The sequence below is a fragment of the Hyperolius riggenbachi genome, chromosome 12 (genome assembly GCF_040937935.1).
Source record: "Hyperolius riggenbachi isolate aHypRig1 chromosome 12, aHypRig1.pri, whole genome shotgun sequence".
NCBI classification, from domain to species: Eukaryota; Metazoa; Chordata; class Amphibia; order Anura; family Hyperoliidae; genus Hyperolius; species Hyperolius riggenbachi.
The window spans coordinates 58,218,640-58,241,863 of NC_090657.1; the positions used below are offsets into that span (position 1 = coordinate 58,218,640).

Genomic DNA, 23,224 nt, shown 5'->3' on the forward strand with positions numbered 1-23,224 from the left:
GACAGGCTAAACTCTCTACATACATACAGGGTGGATTTCTCCGTTTTCCTTTAAGTTTCAAGCACCTCTCTCAGCCAGCTGGTTAAATGACAGCTTTAAGGGCAGTAGTGTTGTCTTTAACCCACTGTAAAATACCCGTTAAACTCTTGATTTAACGTCACTCCGTGAGACCTAGTGTTTTTAATGGTGCCGGTGCTGTTTTTAGCTGTATTACAAAGTATATGACGAACAAGGGGAAAACCGCATTCAAAGATCAGTGGTAATAAATGATATATTAGGAGATGTTGATAATTAATCCATCCCAGAAGTTTGCCTTTGAACCGCACTGGCTCAGTTCCGTGACCAGCACTTGGGGAACAAGGGAACAGAGTTCATTATTGTAGCCGTAGATCAACAGACTTATTTAAAGCAATAATCCAGTCCCTGGGGGCGCGGATAGTGCGTCACAAGCCTCTGTCCCTGGTCACAAGGCCTGCTCGCTGCAGAATCCCCTCTGTCTTAAGTCGCGGCAGAGTAGAACTTCCCCGCGGCAAGTGGGCTTCTGGCGACGTTCTTAAGAAGAACAATAATTCTCTTTGTGGCCCGGGGAAAAAAATGGTTGTTACTAATAGAAAATGCCCACGAACAATGGTTCCGTCTGTTTAAATGGTTGTTTTGATTTGAGAGCGTACGCCGATGTGATGCGAGGCCTGTCTTCTGCACTCCGTAAACAAGACCCACCCAAAAACGTCCCACCCTTCAGATTCAGATGTCCGCGTTTGGGGAGGTCAGACAACTGAAACGAAATTCTGTCTAATAAAAATGTTGTACCAGTGCGATTGCAAACGCACCATGATGACCAAGGCGGTGGAGTTGGAGCAATTTTTGGGTACCTGGAGTCAGTGGTTTCATAAACTGAGGAGTGGTTTCATAAACTGAGTGGTTTCATAAACTGAGATGATTTATGTACCGACTCTACAGCCCTGGTAAGGATTAAGTTGACCATTAATGGTACAATTTTTCCTTCAGCTTCAATCTTTCGACGCGCTTTTATGATCGAAATATCGGTAAACATTTCTGATATTTTAATACTGTAATCCAGCAGTAGAATACTGCGCCTAAGCAAAGGAAAAAAGAAGTCCAAAAATGAATTGCGTGGTCTGATATAAATTGGCGGGACACGTTTGTTTAGCACATTGTGAAATCCTCCCTTAGGAAAATAGTCTAGGGAATGAGTTCCAGCATTAAAATAGACTCAAACCTGCATGTGTTACTGTTATGGTTATCGACAATGATAAAGTCCACGAGAAGCGTGGTGAGAATCCTGGCGTGTCCTGTACAGTACGTACAGTGATTGTTTACCCCGGCCGCGTGCCAACACTCCTGTACAAACTCTACTCCACTTCTGGCTGTCCTAGTAGGTGATAACTGGCAGTGCTGTGGTACACAGTGTGCCCCGGGTGGAGGCGTGTTCCTGGCAATCCCTTCTCACGTGGATTGGCTTGCGCTTGGTACAGAACACTGGCATGCTGTACTTTCACTTTGGCCGCTGAATCACGGGACATCTGTGTACAGTACAGCAGAGTACAGTACGCTGCGTACAGTCGCCGCGGCTGGGACAAGCCATTGTTTGTCTGTTGAGTAATCCAAAGCAGGGTTTTAATTGTTTACAACTTCGCCATGTGATGGGAGATAAACCGCTCACGTTGCCAAATCATGGCAGGTGACCAAAATCCACTGGTCCCCGCGGCACACAGGGTGAATTATTAAAGGGTGTTTCAGCATCGGTTGAGATAAGATCTCAGTGATTTCATTTCAGCTGAGAACATTGCTAGGTCTGATTCCTTTGTTATTACTAAGTTTGTTTATAAGGGAATGAAGATGGCAGCCTCTGTGTTCCTCACTTTAACGCCTGCAGTGTTCAAGTAATTACTCCCGCAAGCAAGGTGGGGGTCTCTGGGGATCCTTATGGCTAAAGTACGCCAAACAGAGCACGGTTGCCAAGGTTACACTTGAGCACAATCCAAGCTTATCGTCAGTTTTGGGAATTGTTAGCCAGCCACAGACTGAATAAATGCAGATGTTTGTTCCACCTGCGCTTGCACGTTACCTGTTGTACTTTCTTGCATGACTGGACTAACACAGCAGCTGGGGTAGGAAATTATAACACACAACAGATGACAGGAAGCTACATCCTGTAGGCAGCTAAACGCTTCTATTGTACTTCCTCAAGTTATTCCTTCCTTCTATAGCCCTTCTATGCACAGACTAAAGAAAGTTGTTCAGAAGTGACTTGACCAGTATTTGGGGGCAACACATATTTTTTGACTTTTTATTTGAATAGCTTGTTAAATATGTGCTAGTGGCCATACTAGCTATTGACTACATATTCTTGACCATCCACTGGTTAGTTAGGCTTACTTTAAAACTTATTTAAAAAGAAAAGTTTTGAAGTAGTTTTGAATATCCTGAAAGCATGACCATTGTTCCCCTATTGCAGCAGAGCGATTGGTAGGGGTTGATGCTGCCCGTGGACACAGGACTACACTTCCCATGATTCCTAGAGGTGACTGATAGCAATTAATAATACACCCCTCTGACAGCTCTGAATCTTAATGGCTGACAGCAGTTTGCAGCTCTTCTGTTGGTCATGTGGTGGCAGCAGAAGGAAAAGAACATGTAGTGTAGAGACAATTGATCAGCACCAGATGCCACCGGCAGTCTCCAGGGGATTGGTGGGAAACTCTGTGCCTCCAGAGAAACAGGCAATCCAGCCGTTTCAGCGCTGCTTGCGAAACTGCTGTCAGGCCTTTTGTCTGCTCTATGTATCGGTTTATGTTGGGGATAAAATAAATGGGTGGAAGCTGTTTGCAACTCTACTGGTGCCCAGATCTACTTTGTTGCTAGAAGGAAAAGAACCACAGAAATCACGGTTGTCTTCCCAGCATAGGAAGCGTAGACTTATCTATTTTTTCCAGCACCAACTGAAGAAACTTGCAACAGATAGTTAAGATAGTTCATTCATTTTCTATTTTTTTCCTCATGACATGCACGAACAACGTCTTCTGTAATAAATACGTTTTATGAAATGTTTGTACAAAAATTGTTACCCTTTAAATCAGGGGTCCCCAAACTTTTTCGGTCAAGGGCCGGGTCAATATACTTCAGACTGCTGGGGGGCCAGAACATACATAAAATCATGTTGAAAAACATTACATTGAATCTAGGTATTGATCCCCCCCAATCATGGGCGGAGGAGAACTCCCAGCAGCAGCCATGTGGATGGGTGGTGCCAGCACTGCTATTCTATATGCGGGACGACAATATTTAATGGTGCAGTGAGCAGCATCTATAAGTTATACATTATGTGTTTGGGGGCCAGTGAAAAAGCCTTGGGGGGCCGCATTCGGCCCGCGGGCCTTAGTTTGAGGACCACTGCTTTAAATGTACAAAGGAAGGACGGAACAATGATTCATGTGGCTGGAGGAGGAGCTATGACCAGACTGTATTGGTCAGTTGAACAGAGGAGGAACAGAAGGGCACAAAGATGTGTGCTGTGTGGCTAGGCTGCCCAAGTCACAAAACAGCATTAAAGACCTCTTTACTGCTAAGAGGGAACTTTCTTATAATGTATTTCAGCTGTTTATCTAGCTGCTTGAGATCAGCGTACAAACACATTTATTTGCTCTGAAGGGTGTACAGAAATCTATGAAGCCCAGGAGCGTGGAAGGGGCTTTCTTGCTCAGTGACACAAGGCGATCTCATTGGCTGGGAGGACAGAGGTTATCGAGTGCAGGCTCCTTTCTACAGAGCAGCTGACTGAACCCGGCACACGAGACCCTCTCGAGTCTTCCAGCCTCATCGCTCCTTAAAAGGTCCCTTAGTAACAGAAATGCCTCCCGCTGCCAAACGAGGACTCTCATCTGAAGCATTCTGCAGGGAATTATGGAGTCTGAGCTGCAGATACCAGCCGAAGAAAAAAACAGAAATAGAAAACAGGCATCGCTGGAACATATGTCAGGCTTCATGAGTTTATATCCCCGAGTTGAGATATCGAGAGGCCTACGTGGCGGGGTGGATGAGATCAGGCAGCAAGCTCAGTGCCAGTGGCGTAACTACAATTCATGGGGCCATCTTGCTAAACTTTGAGTGGGCCCCAATGTACACACCCCTTCCCTTACTTCCCCTTGGGCCCCATCTCATAAGGGTCATAAAACAAGTGTGGCCATCATGATCAGGGCTTGTGGGACTTCAAGATCCAATAGGACAGACAGGTTCTGGCCAATCAACCAGACTTTATGGTTAAAGACAAGGACCAGAGGATGGCACTGGTGATGGATGTGGCAGTGCCAAGTGACAAAACGTCAAGGAAAGGGAGTATGAGAAGCTGGAGGAGTATCAGGACTTAAAAGAAGAAATGGAGAAGATGTGGAAAGTGATGGCCAGAGTGGGTCCCAGCAGTAGTTGGACACTTGGGGCTATAATCTACAAAGATGGCAGAGCTCCAATAGATCCCAGGAACAACATTAGAGCTCACTGTTCAGAAGAAGGCAGTGCTTGGAACAGCTAAAATACAATGCATAACCCTCAGGCTCCCAGGCTTCTACTAGAGAACCGGAGCTCGAGGAAGAAAAAGCTACCACCCTCGTGGAATAAGCAAATATTTTTTGTTTTGTTATACCTTTTTTATGTGTTTGTGCCTCGATAAACAGATCAACATTCCTTTTCTTGACCTTGCTGCCTTGACATAGCAATGCAAAATCGTGCGTCAGAAATATGCCGGAATTTCTGAAATCCAGAAGCACACTGATAATTTTCATGTCTTCCTGGAAATGCGTTTTCAGGATTCCTGCCTGCTGTCATGGCATTGCTGATAGCAGGAGGGCGTTTGCCCTTGCCGCATTTTGAGTTGCCCTCATTTTTTAAAGAGAGGAAGCTTATGGTGGAGCAAGCTCTCATTCAGGTCTGTCTAATTCCTTTCTTTCATTTTTTTGGGAATGCTTACGCTTCTAAAGCATTATTTTAATTAGCTTTTCACTATTTTTTTTTATTTCAACTCTATGATCACTTCCCCAATACCCCCCCCCCCCCCACACACACACACACACTCACACTCACTCACAGGACCCGCTAAAGTTTTAGTGATGATGACATGCTAGGGCACCCACCCAAGGCTCTGCCTGTTTTTTGGAAAAGAGCTACTGACACTTCAGTAGCCTGGCTTTCCAATGTCACGTTTATGATGGGATTGGTTGGGGGACGTAGGTGTGTGTGGCTGTTGCAGCCTTAAGGTCCTCCTTCCCTTTTGTGGATCAGGGCGTGGCTTGGCCTTATAACTCGCCATGTTGGGGGGGGAAGATGGGCGATGCGTAGGATGACCAAATTGGCTTGTGGCTTCCTAGGATAAGGACAGGGACGTAACTCCAAATCATGGACCCCCCCCCAGTAAAACTTTTGATGGGGGCCCCCCAATGTCCACATCCTTTCCCTTGCCTCCCCGAGTGACCCTCCCAGCCTGGGGACCCATCTTGCAAGGACCAGAACAAGTGTAGCCACTAAAACACCTGATCTGAAGGATGGACCCATTTATTGTAGTGAGTGAAGTAGCAGTTGGGTGCCCCTTACGGTTGTGGGCCCCCCTGGGGTTACGGGATGCTCCCCTTTAGTTACGGCCCGCATAAGAAGTCAGTCAGTCCAAAGCAGTTGGGTTGGGGTCACATGACTCCCAAAGTTTAGGAACCCATAGGTGTTAATTTAGGAGGTAACATTGTTACGTTTGGTATAAAGAACAGGATATGTTAAATAAGGGAAGTTGGTGTGGGGGTAGGGAGTTAGAATAAAGGTGGCCACACATGATACAATAAAATGATCAGATTTTACGGCCGTTCGATTAAAAAAAAAAAGTCGGATTTCCTGAAAAATCTAAAGCTGTTTTTATTTTTATTTAAGCAAGACATCCGATCGGATTTCCCGTTTTTATACGATAAAAGTTGAACGGGAGTGGTGGATTTTTCTGATTTAATTTTTATGAAAATTGAATGGTGTGTGGTAGATTGTCTATTCATGAATATATACACCCAAGCAAATTTTCTCAGCATTTACAATAATTTTTATCATAATCGAGGAAAATTGAACATAGGGGTGTGGTACATTGGTCAGATTTTTGAATTGTTACAATCAGTCAGAAAAAATGGATTGCTATTCTTGAATTAAACAGACATTGTATGGTGTGTGGCCACCTTAAAACTTTAAAGGATTTTGTAATATTTTTGTGCACAAATATGTAAAGGTTAAGGCATTGATTGTACTTGAATAGAACAGCATTCTTTAGATGGAAAAAAAAATCATGCCAATAGCTCATTTCTTATACAGAACAGTCAGACACTGAATAGCCCTATATTTTTTTATATCAAACATTTATTTATTTTTACATAAGCATGGCTTGCAGGCACTGAATACTGCATAGAAAACATTTGTATGCTCCGTAATCTTTTTCTTCATGTTTTAAATTTCTTTATGCATTTGATGCATGTCCTCAAAATAACTTGCCTCTGCTGGTAAAATATATATTATGTTCTTTTTTTTTTTTTTTTACAAACTGTACAGATCTGAAGGCCACACGGGAGTTTTCAGAATATAAAAAGAGTTACATATTGATTCTTGACAAGACATTCTTACCGGACTTGACAAGGCTTTTGTTTAAATCAGTCTTTTGATGCTCATGGGCACCCATAAATTCTGTACATGGAGGTAGGCAAGATAGCAACTACAGCCATGCTAACCAATGGAGGTGAGATGAGATAATTCTTATCCAATCGGGTGGTTTGTGGTATGCCCATTACCTGATGTGACTTTGTGCATTATTCTGAGGTTCCAAGGTCTTCTCGACAAACGTGCTTTATGGTTATTGGTTGCCTTGCAACCAGGTACCAGACCAAAGCAGAAGAAGACAACCACAGAAGCTCTAAGTTGAAGAGGTCTGTGTGGAACCCAAGACTAGATGGCCTTGCACTATATGGAGCTAGTTTTGGGTACACCCATCCCAGCACCTTGCATGCTTCCTTCTTCTTTTGTGGTGGCTCAAGATCTCCTTGATGGTCAACCACTGACGAGAGAGCATAATTGTGGTGAGAAGGACAACTGCCTTCCCCTGCAGGCAAACTGTGTATTGACTAAGTTAATTTGAAATGATAAGTTACTACCTACCCTCCACCTAAATATTGATTTATATAGTTTATGATGTACCCCACTATTTTAGGGTATGTACCCGAAAGAGAACACAACTTCTGTGCTTAGTTTTTCTCTGGAAGGCAATTATAAATCTGTGGAGGGGGTAAAACACTGTGGGAAATTAAGTGGGGGGGAGGGACAGGATATGGATTTAACTAAGTTTTTTTTTTATGTTTTTGCATTTTTTTCTTGGTGGACTGAAAAGACAAGGACAAATAACATTTATATTGTGCTTTTCTCCTGGCCAACCACTATGATGAATTCTATAGTCAGTAGCAATGTTAAGGAGTCTTGCCCAAGGTCTCCTACTGAATAGGCACTGGCTTACTGAACAGGATTTGAAACCAGGTCTCCTGTGTCAGAGCCTTTAACCAGTGCACTATCCAGCCCCTGCAAAAGGGTGACTTTGCCATATCAGGGGATATACTGTACATGTTCCTACACAAAATGATTTTATTTTAATTTAGTTTCAATGCATTGAGTGTTCATGGATGACTATAGGAATGATCTGTTTGTCAATAGAACCTAACATTGCAATGGTTTAGCTTAAGGTTGAGATTGTGACTTTCCATGTTTAGGTAATATTTATAGCATTGAAGGCTGGGAAAAGTCCATATGTGACTATACGTCCTAATGAGGACATTAACGTCAAGGTTATTTCAATCACCATGTTTAAATTGCGCGTTAGCGCTTATCTGTTGTGTGCCTAGAGTGATTGTGGTTCTGTTTTCCTTCTTTAGAATCTACAGTTGAAGGCAAATTGTTAATAATTGCTTTGATTATTATGATGAGGTCTTTGGGTTCTTTGTTGCAAAAAAATAGTCAGATGGAATTAGTAGTTCATTAGAGCTACAAAATGGCCCTATATTAGACAGTTCTTTCATGAGGATCAGAGGATAACATCAACATGAGGCTCCTCTTTTTTTGAGCCAGTTGGGGGCTCTACCCATTAAACTTTCAATGATTGTCCTTCCATGGGACAATTCAAGGCTGTCCTTTCACTGGCTAATCACATCCTCAACTCCCGATCTTCTACCATCTCCAGGATCAACCATATTGCTGTAGCCATTGTGGGAAGGCGCATTATTATGTAGGACACAGGTGTCGGACTCCAGTCTTTGAAGGCCATATCCATGGCAGTTTTTAGGATGAATTAAGAAATGGAGTAATGAATTCTACCTGATGAACCACAAAGTTCCTGATTCAGTCCCATCAATCAATTTGAGCTGTGCTAAAAATGTTTGAGGACCTCAGCCTTTGAGGACTGGAGTAGACATCCTTGAATTAGGAAAAAGGGTTGTAGTGACTCATCAACCTTATGACCATGGCCAACTGAGCCCCACTGTGACCCTTCTTTGTCACACCAATGACAACATTTGGCAACCTTGGGTTCCACCCATGGGACAATTCAAGCCTCTCCTTCCACATGGTAATCAGGTCCTCACCTCTGGGTCTTCTGCCATTTTCAAATCAACCATATTTCTGTAGTTATTGTGGGAAGGAACATTCACGTAGGAAAAGGCATCATAATAAGTTATCACTTCTATGGCTGTGGCCAGGCTTAGGAATCGGCTTAGCCCCGCAGTGGACCTTTTTTGCCACACTAATGACAATCTTTGGACAGCCCTGGTCATTGACATCTACATTGCTATGTAAGGTAAGTATCCTATGTCCTATCCTACAATCCTCCCTCTAAGCAAACTCCCATTAATCCTTCTGGCTGGTACCTTTCGGTACTCCAGACAGATTGGCAACCGAGTGGTTAAGGACCGACTGCAAAGTTGATCAGCAACTAATTTTGCTAGAAAAAAAAAAATCCTGGAACATTTGTCTTTCTTACTTTCACAGTTGTCATGGAAACTGGAGAGTTTTGACTAGTGGCGTAATAGCCGGTTTTTCTGTGGACTATTATAAGGTTCTCTCAGATAATGATGTGAAGTTTACATCATCTTAAAAAATAAAATACAGGAGCATTCGGCATAGGAAAGGATATAATTAACAGAAAACTGCTGAATGTAATAACGGCCTACTAGGTTGGCTTCACTGAAGGCTTTGGTGTCCCACTTTGGTGACCAAGGCAACATGTGACCTCAGTAACCTCTGCCCACAGTAACACGTTAATAGGAATCATAAACGATAGATGAGGTAAGTTAGTTCCACCACGCAACCCCAGTCATCTGTCTTTGTGTGTTTCCGAAGGTCTCTGCCATGTAGAAGGCTGTTTCATAACAAGCTGTTTTGCAGAACACTTAGCCGCAGATACAGTGCGTTAGCGGATCAGACGTCCTGAGTGGCAGTTCTGGCAGTTTTATTGAAGGAAATGAAGTGTGCGCTGACCTACATTGCCCCACGTTGATTAGCTCAGTATAACTGGCCTGGATAAGTGGCGTGCTACCTTAGCTGCCCTGCCACTGCCGCGTGTTTCCATGTCGTACATGGGCTCAACCATGGTCGCCCCAATGTCCTCACTGAGGAGAGTGTATTCTGAGTGCTTCTGTGTGTCCTGTTTGTCAGTAGCAAAAGAACAGTTAAAGCACTACTCCGCCATAAACCTTTTACTTCTTTCTTTATCTAAGTGGAAAGGGATACTGTAGGGGGGTCGGGGGAAAATGAATTGAAGTTACCCGGGGCTTCTAATGGTCCCCCGCAGACATCCTGCGCCCGTGCAGCCACTCCCTAATGCTCCGGCCCCGCCTCCGGGTTCACTTCTGGAATTTCAGACTTTAAAGTCTGAAAACCACTGCGCCTGCGTTGCCGTGTCCTCGCTCCCCTGATGTCACCAGGAGCGTACTGCACAGGCCCAGTATGGTCTGTGCCTGCGCCGGGCGCTCCTGGTGACATCAGGGTAAGCGAGGACACGGCAACGCAGGCGCAGTGGTTTTCAGACTTTAAAGTCTGAAATTCCAGAAGTGACCCGGAGAAGGAGCCGGAGCATTGGGGAGTGGCTGCACAGGCACAGGATGCCTGCGGGGGACCATCAGAAGCCCTGGGTAACTTCAACTCATTTTCCCCCGACCCCCTACAGTGTCCCTTGAAGCTTCTTGATCAGCTGTTGCCAAATAAATTACTTTAACCACATGCTGAACCTCCTAAAGGATGCTGTGGAGCCCAGGAGCAGATGGGGGCCCAGTGTGTCCCTGCCATTGTCAGTCACTAGCAGGGCCGGATTTCTGGCAAGGCCAAATAGGCCATGGCCTAGGGCAACAGAAGTTTGGGGGCGGCTCAGTGAGGGGCAGTAAAGCTGTTCTATGCAGCCATCCCTATCTACAAGGACAGCTTTAACCTTTGAACTCTCTGTCCTGTACTTGTGTCGTCCCTGCAAGACCTGTAAGCTCTATTCTGCAGGTATACTTCAGCCTAACTCTCATGGTGACTCAATGGGTCCATCATTAACGACTCGAGATGGCAATCATAAAAGTTCTTAAGGAAAACATAACTTATTATCTATACGCGTATTACTGAAATGGTTATTGTCTGTGACTTCCAATGATGGAAAGTAAGTCGAATTGTCGGGCACATAGAGATAACAACCATACGTATAGTTGGCCTTGGGCGGTAATTAGTACAAATCCGGCCCTGGTCACTAGTACTTAGTCTCAGATGCAGAGCTTGCAAGGATGATGTGTTGAGTATGAAGCAGTCTCAAATGCAGAGCTTGCAAAGATTACGTGTTGAGCAGTTTGAGGCCTGGTGCACACCAGAGGAGTTTTTCTGAGCGTTTTGAGTTTTTAAATATGCTGCTAATGTTATCCTATGTGTCTGTGCACACAAGAGCAATCAGGTTTTGTGAAAAAAACCCATAGCATTACATTGGGAAGAGCTTTTGAAACCTCTAAAAGCTCTTCCCAATGTAATGCTATGGGTTTTTTTGTTTTTTTTTTACAAAACCTCATTGCTCCAGTGTGCACAGACACATAGGATAACATTAGCAGCAGATTTAAAAACTCAAAACGCTCAGAAAAACTCCTCTGGTGTGCACCAGGCCTGAGATGTGAGGCTTGCAAGGATGATGTGTTGAGTATTGAGCAGTCTCAGCTGCAGAGCTTGCAAGGAAGATGGGTTGAACAATGACCTATGCGAGGAGGCAGAGTGTTCATCACCATAATCCCCCAAAAGCATAGATTTGCATATACCATTTCTCAAGTGGAGCCAGGTTTGTGGGCCCTGTCAAAAGGTTGCTTTGAGTTCCCATGATTTGTAATTGGGCCTGTTCCAGAAATAAACATCCGATCACCTCACCTATTGTTGTCTTTCTGCTAGACTATAAAAAGAGATGTGACCAAGCAGCCCCCTGGCACGTGCGTGTGAGAACATGAGTATGACAGACACCAGTATGGCCGCCTAGTACACACTGAAAGCCATTAAATCCTTTTTTTTTTTTCCCCTCAATGTAATGGAGTCTCTCTATGATGATAAAGGCTAATTCTCATTTCCTATAAACGTGATATTGATGTGTACGCCACCGCGGTCACATAAGCCGGCAGGCATTGGGTTTCCCCTGCAGGAGACGCTTGTTTATTGCACGCTTTGTTGACGACGACATGCTGGATCAAGGGACCTGCAGCTCCGTTTCATCGACATAAGGCTAGCGAAATGGCGCACGTGTCCGCGGGGGCCAGAACACAAATAGATATTAAAGCTTTGAGGTTTATGTGGGATCCCAGCGAGTCGAAGCATAAAGGTAAACAATATTTTTATCTCTCCGAAGAACTGGACTGATCGCGTATTGGGAAATGCGTCAGACAGGAATGGTACAATGGCAATTACGGCAAGTGCCTACCATCACAAATACTTTAATGTCTTTTCCATTTCAGAAATATAACCCATTTCGTTTTTTTCTAAATTTAGCCAATCCCTTTTTGAACCTCTGGATAAACCATAAGCCTCGGGCTTACATGGAGACGTACATGTTTCCTTCACTTTAATCAAGCAACACCGAACAACAGCTTCAAGATGACAGATAGCAACATTGGGGTTTGCTTAAAGCTGGCCTCTATGAAAAAGAATAGTTATAATAATAATGTGTCCACTACCCCTGGGAACAATCCAGAAAATAAGTCAACTAACAAAAATAGCATAAAACAAGTTCAACCTCTCGTGTCTCACTTGAACCTCAGGGTGCGTTTCCACTAACGCGAATTTGCATGCGTTCCCCGCATGCAAATTCGCATAACCAATAAAAGTGAATGAGCCTGTGTCCACTTGTCAGGAAAACGGAGCGTTTTCTTGTGCAGGAAAAATCTGCTCAGCAGAGCCATCCGAATTCGGACACCGCACACACGCATGCGATTCGCATACAATGTATTTAATAGGGAATTCGCATGGTGTTTTTTCATGCGAATTTTCATGCGAATTCGCATACGATTTCGCATGGAATCAATGAAAAAGCACACAGGCACTGACATGGTTAAATTCGCACACAGCGTCATCCATGCGAAATTGTATGCAAATTCGCGGTAAAATTCGCATACAACCGCATGCGATTTCACTCCTGCATGCGAATTCGTCCGCGGAGAATCCGCGGCGATTTCCCACCGCACTAGTGGAAACGCACCCTAAATCTAAAGGAAGAAAACCACCACGAGCCACCTGACTAGATCAAACTTATCACCATCTTCTACTGCAGCCATAGCGGTGGAGGTCCATCAGTGTAAGGAGACTGTCCAAGCCCTTTTGTTATAACTGATCTACTTCCTGTAGTAAGATGTAGTTGTTGGGCGGGTAGATCCACCCACACCACCCACACTTTTATTGATTTTAATTGGTACTAATTTTATTCTACTGGCGCCTCTGTATACTACATCCTGTAGTAAGATATTCCATATTCTTACATACTTTTACTTTCCACAGCCCCCTTTCTAAACACAGTAGAGTCCTGGTTATCTAGAACTCAACTAACCAGAAGTCTCAGCCAACCAGAACAAATCGCCAGCAGTACTCAGTGGTGAAGGACAACTTCTTAGGCTGTTTGTAGGCTCTGCTGGGCTTAAAGACTGCGTTACATGGCTCCCCAATGTTAATATATTTTCAATTATTGTATGTTAACAATTTAAATGGTCTGAAAGTCAGCATTTCTACTTGGCTTTAAACGATTCCTCACAGTTTTAAAGCTACTATCCCAGAAATCTTTTTAAGCAGAACATCACTGAAATGGTTAAACAAAGCACGTTGTCCTGCTATTCAGCTTCAAATCCGCATCCAAACTGGAGATAACAGTATGTTTGTTTACAGTCCAATGTAGATACATTGTGTGTGACAAGTAAAAAAACACTCTCTGAGAAGCGGTGTCTGCTTCAGGCACACACACAGCTCAGAATAAAGGTTTGTATACACGTCCGATAAAGATCGTTCGTTACGAACGATTCGTGACGTTTACACGATATTCAAATTAGACCGAAAAGATTGTTCGTAATGAACGATTGTGTACACACGTGAACGATATAAGTATAAAGTACTGAACGATGAACGATAAAAAAATGCATGCGCAAACGGAAGTGACGTTATGACAGGCAATAAGAACATGCGTACTACTCCACAGATAATCATTATCGGACGATCTTTGTACACACTGCAACGTTTGAACGATTATCTTTCGCCGGGTTGGATCGGTCGGATTGAACGATAACGGTCGTTATTGTCCAAAAAAAACGATCGTTGGAAAATTTGGAACGCACGATTATCGGTCCGATTGTCGTTATCGTTTGTTTTCGAACGATCGTTACCGTACGTGTGTACTCAGCATTACTCATTTGATTTTTATTACATACTGTATTAAAATCTTCTGTTAGAATAAAATGCAATGGAAGCTTCCAGGGCAAGAAAAACTACACATTAGAAACTTGTAATTTGTAGACAGACAATATTACTTGTGCACAAAAGCAAATATGATAACTGTGTGAGTAATAAAAAGTACAAAAACTCATTTTTATTAAAAGTTATGTCAGCCTTCACAGACGATCCCCAATGGACAGGATCTAAAGAGGCACAGTCTGCGGAAGTCTGGGGTAATCTACCACTTGTCTGCCCAGCCCTGTACACATGCAAACCTCTCCTTCTGTGCATGGCAAGAGTTAATGTTCGAGAGGATTACAGTGTAAAATTAGGCTTGTAAACTGGGTTTAGCAACTCGACCCTGAATGACTGAACTACTCAGGAAACTTGGCATATTATTGGCTTATTTCTTCAAGGAACCAGAGCAGACTTGAGACTGGATAGAGCTCTAGAGGAGGAGGATACCAACCCAGATAGTGACGTAACAATAGACCCTGCAAGGGATGCAGCCGCAGGGGGCCTAGAAGCTGCAGGGGGCACCGTGGGGGGGCTCTTTTCCCTGTCCTGAGAGACTGACAACTAAGGGCACGGAGAGAAAAAGCTTTCTCATTTCTGCACAGTTCTAATGACTGTGTCTGCTCAGCCATTGATAAGGAGTCATACAAAAGTTTTGCAGACAAAGCTTTGTAGACGGTCCCTATTGAGTACAAAGCAGGCTCTTGTGTACAGTACCCAGCCCCCAACCTGTCCACCCCATCCCCAAGTGCTGTGTACTGTAGTGATGCTGGTGAAGTCTGCCGTGCCAGTTCTGCTCCATCTGAGGACAGGGTGAGTGTAATAAGCTAAGGCTGGGAGCACACACATCTGTCAGTTTTCTGTGTGCATTTTTCTGCAGGGGGTCGACAACTGGGGGAAGGGGGCCCCATCCTGAGTTTCGCAGGGAAACCCAGTGATTTCTAGTTACGCTCCTGAACCCATACATTGTACTCCAACATATCATCATCTCTACCATGTCTCATGTCTTTCCTTAATACTCTCATAAGTTCACAGCCCTACCACTGGAGACTCACTTGATCTTGCGTACACAAAAATAAATTTAAAGAGGCACCGCAACGGCGTATAGTAGAATGTAATACACTATTCAGGATACCCAATTTTACGTTAATTATTCCGGTTTCAGCATCAGAAACTACTACGGTGCATATATTGCTGTATATTGGTGCACACCGCGAAACTGTCACTTTGCATACATGCTTCTGACAAAGCGGAACTTGTCTGAAACGGCTGTCAGGCCGCAAGCTGTACCCTCACTGCTGCCTATCGTCTGTCCTTTGATGCATCACTGAACCTTGCAAGGATGATAACATCTGTAATTCTCGAGTGCCCAGCTCTCTACAGCCTTCGCATGACATTAGCAAGAGCTTTTCAAATCACAAGTGCTGCTAGAGGGTCCCAACAAGCGCTGCTAGTGGGTCCCAGGCCAAACACGGAGGGGGGCTGCACAGGCCATCAGCTCTTTGGGGCCTCAACCATATGGGGCAGCGGCTGGAACTTCCAGAGCCTGGGCCCAGCCATGCAGAAGAGGTAAACTTTCGAGATAAACCCTCTCCTATCTCAGAAGAGATCATGTGACTGCCTGGAAATGCTATTTCTGTCGCTGGCAAATTTGAGAGTCACGCCAATCAAGCTCTTGGACGACTCCTTAATCAGGCAGCTTTCTCTACCCTTTTTTTCCAGGGCTGATTGCTGCCTCCACCATAAAGGGATTTTAATCAGGATTTTCAGCTGGTTAATGACAGCTCGGGCTCTGTGATGCGTCTGCCGTGAGACGACTGACTGGTGCCCTCTGCTGGGACTTAGCGGTACTCCCGCTTAACGCGATCTGCAGAAGCAAACACACAGGGGGGGTCTGCTAGGCTGAGATTCCATATTAAAGGACAACTGAAGTGGGAGAGACATGGAGGCTGCCATATTTATTTCCTTTTAAGCAATACCAGTTGCCTGGCAGTCCTGCTCATCCTCTGCCTCTAATACTTTTAGCCATAGCCCCTGAACAAGCATGCAGCAGATCAGGTGTTTCTGACATTATTGTCAGAACTGGTCTACCAGGTAACTGGTAATGAATATGGCAGCCTCCATATTCTTCTCACTTCAGTGGTCCTGAACTCAGAACGTCCTCTTTGCTTAAAAAAATAAGCAACATCATTAAAACCTTTAAACAAAAAATGTCTGTTACGGATTATGCAAATCCTATAATAAATCTGCAGTGTTTCTACTTGTTGCTTTCATGGAAGCAGACATGTTAACATCCTTAGCTTATCTGCCGTGGCAGTCAGGTGACAGAGAGAGATCAAATTACAACTTGTGATTAGACACAGATGAGGGGGAATTAGAAAGGCTAAACTCTCTAAATACATACAGGGTGCATTTCTCTGTCATTTTTCCTTGTGCAAGAGTTCAGGTCCACTTTAAAAGGCCTGTTTGTATTGCAACTAGATGGTGAGAATTCACTATCCTTGTCTGGGCCCCAAAAAGCGGACGCTAGCGTTTCTGGTGTGTGTGCACCTAGCCTTAGCCATAGGCCCTGGACAAGCATGCAGATCAGGTGCTCTGACTGAAGTCTGACTAGGTTTGCTGCATGCTTGTTTCAGGTGTGTGATTCAGACACTACTGATGCCTGAAAGATCAGCAGGGCTGCCGGACAACTGGTATTGTTTAACAGGAAATATATATGGCAGCCTCCATATCCCTCTCACTTCAGTTGTCCTTTAAAACTGACCTATGAGATGATTTCATAAAAATCTGTTTTTATGTGGCCAGCATGAGAGTTCATTGATGTTAAATAGCGTTTTTTCATTTTTCCAGGCCAGCTTCTGCCGACACCCCGGAACACGCCAAGCCCCATCGACCCCGAGACCATCCAGGTGGCGGTGGGCTATGAACCGGACCCCGCAGACCTCGCAATCTCCAGCATACCCGGACAGGAGATGTTTGACCCCAGGAAACGCAAATTCACAGAGGAGGAGCTTAAGCCGCAGCCAATGATCAAGAAGGCCCGCAAGGTCTTCATACCGGAGGATCTGAAGGTAATTTGGAAACGGTGTGAACCATCTTCTGGGGGGTTGTGAGTTTTGGTTTGCAGTTACGATGGTCTTTGCCGGAGTCCTACATGGAGCAGGTCATGTGGGCGGCGTAATCGTCAGGGGTCTAATGGATGCCTGTATTAGTTTTTAGCAATGGGGTGTCCAGGTGGTCATTTGAGCACCTGGTGCGGTTAGTAGACAATTGGGTACTACATAGTATTTAATAGTTGTAGCCAGTTGACTGGCTACAACTATGGGTCGATTGGGCCCCCAATTTTAGTTTAGTGTTAGGCATTTACGGGGAAGGGCGGGTAGGTTAAGTATTTGGTGAGGAGGGGTAAAGCTTAGGCACTAGCTAGGGGGTCTTAGGCACTTATGGTGGTGGTTAACAGAGAGGAGCCTGAATTTCACATTTTTCATAATTATGAAAGTTGCAATTACGACATAAAATTGTAATTTGTAAATCAGAAAAATCATATTTTGTAATTTCATGTCGAATTTGTAATTCCATATTTTATCATAATGACAAAAATCATAATTTCTTGTTTTACACGAAATAACGGGTAAAACAAAATCATCATTTTGTGTTTTACGCTGAAATCCGTTTCGAAAATGACCATAAGTATGGAAAGTTTGTGTGTGGTTTTAATTACACACAATTTTGCGTAATTTTCCATGCTTACGATTTTTTCATTACCATCGTAATTATAAACATGATGCACGATTCCATGAAATCGTAATTACCCAATTCAATCATCACTGGTGGTCAGGGTTAGGCATTAGGTCATGAGGCTAGGGTTAGGTACCTTCAGGGAGAGTTAGGGTTAGGCATTAGTTATGGGGGGTTAGGGTTAGGCACTTATGAGCGGTTAAGTTTAGAATAGGTGTCTGGTAGTGCACAGTAAGATATCGGGAATTTAAAGTTACTGATATTTTACTATTAGCAGCATTTAGGATGAATATAGCAAGATAGCAGATTTGGCTCTCCCTGGTAGTATAAAATGAAGAATGGGGATCAGAAAAGGTGTCAGCCAGGTCCCTACATCCACCAGGCCCTAGGCATCTGCCTAAATTGCCCTGCAGATAATCAGGCTCTGCTTACCACCCGGGTGTTTTTGGGTGACTGTGGCGTGCAGGACAGACACAAATACCATCTGCCACTCGCTAAAATTGAACATAAACACAAGGCGTGTTTAGCGCTTTCCATAAACGCCGCCATTTGGTGGCAGCGTACAGCACCTGATGAGCCAATGGTGTAGATTTAGGATCATGTTATAATGCAAATATAAAGATAGCAGATTTTCATGGTTTTTGCCGTAGTACCCCTTTAAAGGGAACCAGTGGTGAGAGGGATATGGTGGCTGCCATATTTATTTCCTTGTAAACCATGCCAATTGCCTGGCAGTCCTGCTGATCTTCTGGCATAAGTAGTGTCTAAGTCACAACCCTGGAACAAGCATATGGCTAATCCAGAAAAACCAGTCAGAGTACCTGATCTGCATATGCTTGTTTAGGGTTTATGGCTAAAAGTATTAGAGGCAAAGGATCAGGAGGACTGTCAGGCAACTTGTATTGTTAAAAAAGGAAAATAAATATGGCAGCCACCATATCCCTTCTCACCTCGGGCTCAAGTTCCTGCACGTGCCTTCAGCTTTACCCAACATAGCGTAATCTGACTGTGATGTGGGCGGAACACCAAAAAAGAAACAGAAAAAAAAAATCACATTTCCTAATTATTTTGTAACCAAATACAGTTGAGCTAGAGAATTGTACTCCATCCAAAGAAGTAACGTGCCTGTTTTTCTCCCTAATCACATCATTCGCTCCAGTCACTTAACAGGGAACCTAATCTCAGAGGAAGGGGGGGCCTCAGTGTCTTATAACCACCAGCTGATTGGCTGTTTTACTCCATGGAAGAGGGGTAAGGAGATTAAGCCTGTCAATCTCCTTGGAAGGTCACGTGACGCCCGTCTGCCAACCTCAGCCCGAGGGGGGGGGGGGATTAAAAGATTTGCTTTTTTTGCAATTTGTAAAAATAAGCAGAGACGGTACTCGCAAAGCCGCCTCCGTTGCAGGTGAACTGGATAGGAAAATAAGGTGCACAGATGGATTTTTCTCGCAGGGACAGGTGATCGCGGCGGGCGCATTTCCAGGGATTTTCAGAGCGTGGGTGGCGACATTGTTTCTTGATTGGACTGGTAAAGGCCGGATCCGAAATGAGTACATTGTATCCCGTGAAAGACGGGCTGCTGCCATTCGCAGATCCGCCCCTTCTGCATCGGAAATGAAATATTGGACATTTATGTAACTTGATGCTCTGTTGTATAATATAGACCTTGCATTAAAGAAAACCTGAAGCGGAAAAAAACAAACGTATCATTGTTTGTGTAGTACGGATAATGAATAGAACATTAGTTGCAAAGAAAAGAGTCTTTATTTTCAGCTATAAAGATTTTTTTTCTGTAACATTGCATCATTGTGTCCTATTTGCAGTTTACAAACCACACTCTGTCTTGTAAGCTATGAAACAGAAATAATGACCCTTTGAACTTTCCTGCAGTAAAACCTTATCTGAAGCTGTCTCTCACTGTTACGTGGCTGTTTAAGAGCTTCAGAAATCAGGACAGTATTCAACCCAGTGGGTCAAATAGCTCTGAAAAACTCTAGATAACTGATATCTGTAATTTAACTCTTCCTGTGCTGAAAAACAATATGAGACTCTTTTCTTTGCTACTGATGTTCTATTTCTTAGCTGTACTACACATTCAATTCATTATCTCATACGTTTATTTTTGCTTCAGGTTTGCAAGACCAGGATTAAATAAATGAATAAAAGTAGTTCTCTCTCCCCCAATTATATCTGTTATTGCAAATTCATTTTTGAATTTTTTTTTTCACCTGGTCAACTTCCGCCTAGGAACAAGACAATGTTCATTCTTGTGCTTAAAGGATACCTGAAGTGACATGTGACATGATGAGATAGACATGTGTATGTACAGTGCAAAGCACACAATTAGCTATGCTGTGTTCCTTTCTTTTCTTTCTCTGCCTGAAAGAGTTAAATATCAGGTATGTAAGTGGCTGACTCAGTCCTGACTCAGACAGGAAGTGACTACAGTGTGACCCTCACTGATAAGAAATTTGAGTCAGGATTGAGTCAGCCACATACATACCTGATATTTAACTCTTTCAGGCAGAGAAAGAAAAGAAAGGAACACAGCACAGCTAATTGTGTGCTAGGCACTGTACATACACATGTCTATCTCATCATGTCACATGTCACTTCTGGTATCCTTTAAACACAAAGAGATAATACAATAGAGGTGAATTCATTCCTCTTTATTTCCGAGCTTGTACTATCTCTCCTGTAGATGAAATCTCATCAGATAATGCAGGAAGCGGGAATGACACAGTCAGATGGTGGATTTGTAAGACCTTGATTGACAGGGCATGATGACTTTGTCAGCATGCGTCATTTCCTCTTTATCGTACACAATTCTTTTAGCTTATGCCTTCAGGACGAGAGATACCGGTCAGTCACAACTAAAACTTGTAGGCACAGGAACAGCCTTTTTTTTAAGGCAGTACCCATGCTTAATGAAAGGACTTGAAAGCATTACAATATAAAACTACAAATGAAAGCTTCTCATTCTGTTTACTATCCTTGACTTGTAATATCTAAAATGTCTGCCCTTGTGTTGTTTTGTTTGTAACTTTTAAGCAACTGCCAAGTCAAATTCCTTGTAAGTGCCCTTGTCTTGTAACTTATTTGCACCCCATCCCCCCCCCAAAAAAAAATCACCATTAAAAACCTCTTCCCATGATGGACTGACTCTACCGTGACTCCGAGGAAGGCTGTTCTCTTTTTTGGTATCTCCTTTCGGCAATCTGTGGGTGGTGGGGTGGAGGGTGCTGGATGGTGTTAATCTTACCTCGATTGACTCCCAGAAGTTTGCATCATCATTTCCCATAATGCATTTGTAGATTAGTTACTACTCGGGTCCTAAGCTGCAGGTAAAACAACCTTAATTGCTTCTCTACTATAGTCGAACTTATTTTTTTGGTTGACAGGGACAGTTTCCAGACAGGGCACAGAAATATGTGAACCTGTGTTGAGGTCCAATATTAATTGCTGCAATTCATTTTTGTCTGGGGAACTGATTTAATGCTAAATAGCTGAGTTGTTCATTGGCATTTGTATTCATTTGCTGTCCTCTCCAAGTCTAACATCCTCTTTCCCTTTTGTCTTTGAAACAATGAGCAGGATGAAAAATACTGGGCCAGACGCAAGAAGAACAACATGGCCGCCAAGAGGTCAAGAGACGCCCGCCGGTTAAAAGAGAACCAGATCGCCATCAGAGCCTCTTTCCTGGAGAAGGAGAACTCGGCCTTGCGGTTGGAGGTGGCCGACCTTAGGAAAGAGCTGGGGAAATGCAAGAACCTTTTAGCAAAGTACGAAGCCAGACATGGTCCCGTCTGAGGGCCCCATTGGCCACGGAGACACTTAAGACATTTTCATCTCTGCCGTGTAGCATTAAACACATACCAACCTAATTCTTTCATCAGCACTTTACTGGAAGAAAGGACTGACTTGCAATTCCTTATTTTTTTTTTTTACCATTTTTCCCCCCTCATTTGTGTTTTTGTCTGGGCACTTTCCGTATTATGACGTGCTTTATCGAAAGACACCACTTACCTTGACTGTGTTAAAAACTTTTTCAAAATCTGCTGTAGCATCTGCTTTTTTCTCCAATACCTTCACCATTTTGCTCTGGAGTAAATCTGGTGACTCTTAACTGGCTCAGAGTAGGAGGAACTTTATGAAAGACATATGACCTTTTATGGACTTTAGAGGTCTTGTGGACTACTACTCGGCCAATCAGCATTGTATAAATTGTTTATTCTGCTAAGTTCACGGTTTCATGTTTCAAGTAATACCCGAGTCAGTGTCAAATGAAAAACATGCATACTTTTTCAAAAATGTCATAAATTTCTATCAAGGACACTAGCCATGGATAACGAGTTTGAAAACTTACGAGAGAGCTCATTTTTTAATTGTTCTTTATTATTGTTAGATTTAACTGGACCAATTCAGTGAAAAACAAGCATTGTCCAGTTAAAATCTGGTGTTTGGTGGTGTTAGTGAGTTGAACCACCTACTGGCAGCTTCCATCGCTTGGGGTCTCCGGCAATGAGATAACCGCACTGTGGTTCCAGCTCCACTCCCAGCAATCTGCAGGAGGTCTGAGGTTTGGAAAATACTGCAGAAGATGGGACGCTTCATAGAATATAAAGGGCAGACCAGGGTTGCTCAACTGGAGACCTCACCACTTACCATATAAGGAGCCAGTGTGGGAATCAGCCCACTAACTGAAAGTTCAGTTTTTGGTGGACCCACCCTTGCAACGAGTTGGCCTTCAAACTTGTAGCCTATTGAAGTATCTGCATACCAGTGTCAGCTGATGATCTGAGGTCAAACAAGGGTTGGAATGGGCGATGTTATGTCATTAATTTATCTTATAAGTCATGTGATCTGCCAACTGTCCAGAAAAAATGTGAAACACGTGTTGTAATCTGTAATAAAACTGTGTGTATATATTTTTTTAGCTTAGGGCAAGTTTATATGAGTGCCTGAACATAACCCATGAACCTCATGTAGTCTGATGGCCTTGTGTTCACTTGCCCTAAGACAGGGTTTCTCAAACCTGTCCTTGTGACTCCCCAACAATGCATGGTTTGCAGGCAACCTCAGCCATGCACAGGTGGGGTAATTAGTGTCTCAGATAGGTGGATTCCGTGTAGCTGAGACACTAATTACCCCACCTGTGAATAGGTGAGGTTGCCTGCAAAACATGCACTGTTGGGGAGCCATGAGGACAGGTTTGAGAAACACTGCCCTGAGATACAGAGACTTTGCTTAGATGTTGCACTTTTCCATTTGTGTCAAGCAATAATCTTTTTATCGCCTAAAGACATCCTTTTAACACAGGTTTTTGGGGTTTATTAACTGTATTTGATCCCTATTACAGGTCTGTTTTTTATATGCATTTAACAGATAATGACTTTAAATGAATTCTGTATAAAGCAAGTTTTGCAAAATTGGAAAAGAAATATAGGTGCTGTGCCAACTCATTGATAATTGTCTCCTCCTTAGAAACTGT

The 23,224-nt window shown here is 43.5% G+C and overlaps 1 protein-coding gene across 2 annotated transcripts in view; it reads left to right on the plus strand.

Moving 5' to 3' along the window:
* HLF (HLF transcription factor, PAR bZIP family member) overlaps positions 1-22,800 on the plus strand; it is a 40,218-nt gene extending 17,418 nt beyond the window's left edge. The window contains exons 3-4 of one of the 2 annotated variants that reach the window (XM_068264039.1): positions 16,846-17,066; positions 21,325-22,800. In XM_068264039.1, coding sequence (XP_068120140.1) covers positions 16,846-17,066; positions 21,325-21,543 — 440 coding nt within the window. In that variant the 3' untranslated portion in view covers positions 21,544-22,800. The remainder of the gene's footprint in view (positions 1-16,845; positions 17,067-21,324) is intronic. The other variant, XM_068264040.1, reaches the window with a different exon arrangement.
* Positions 22,801-23,224: the final 424 nt, after the last annotated feature.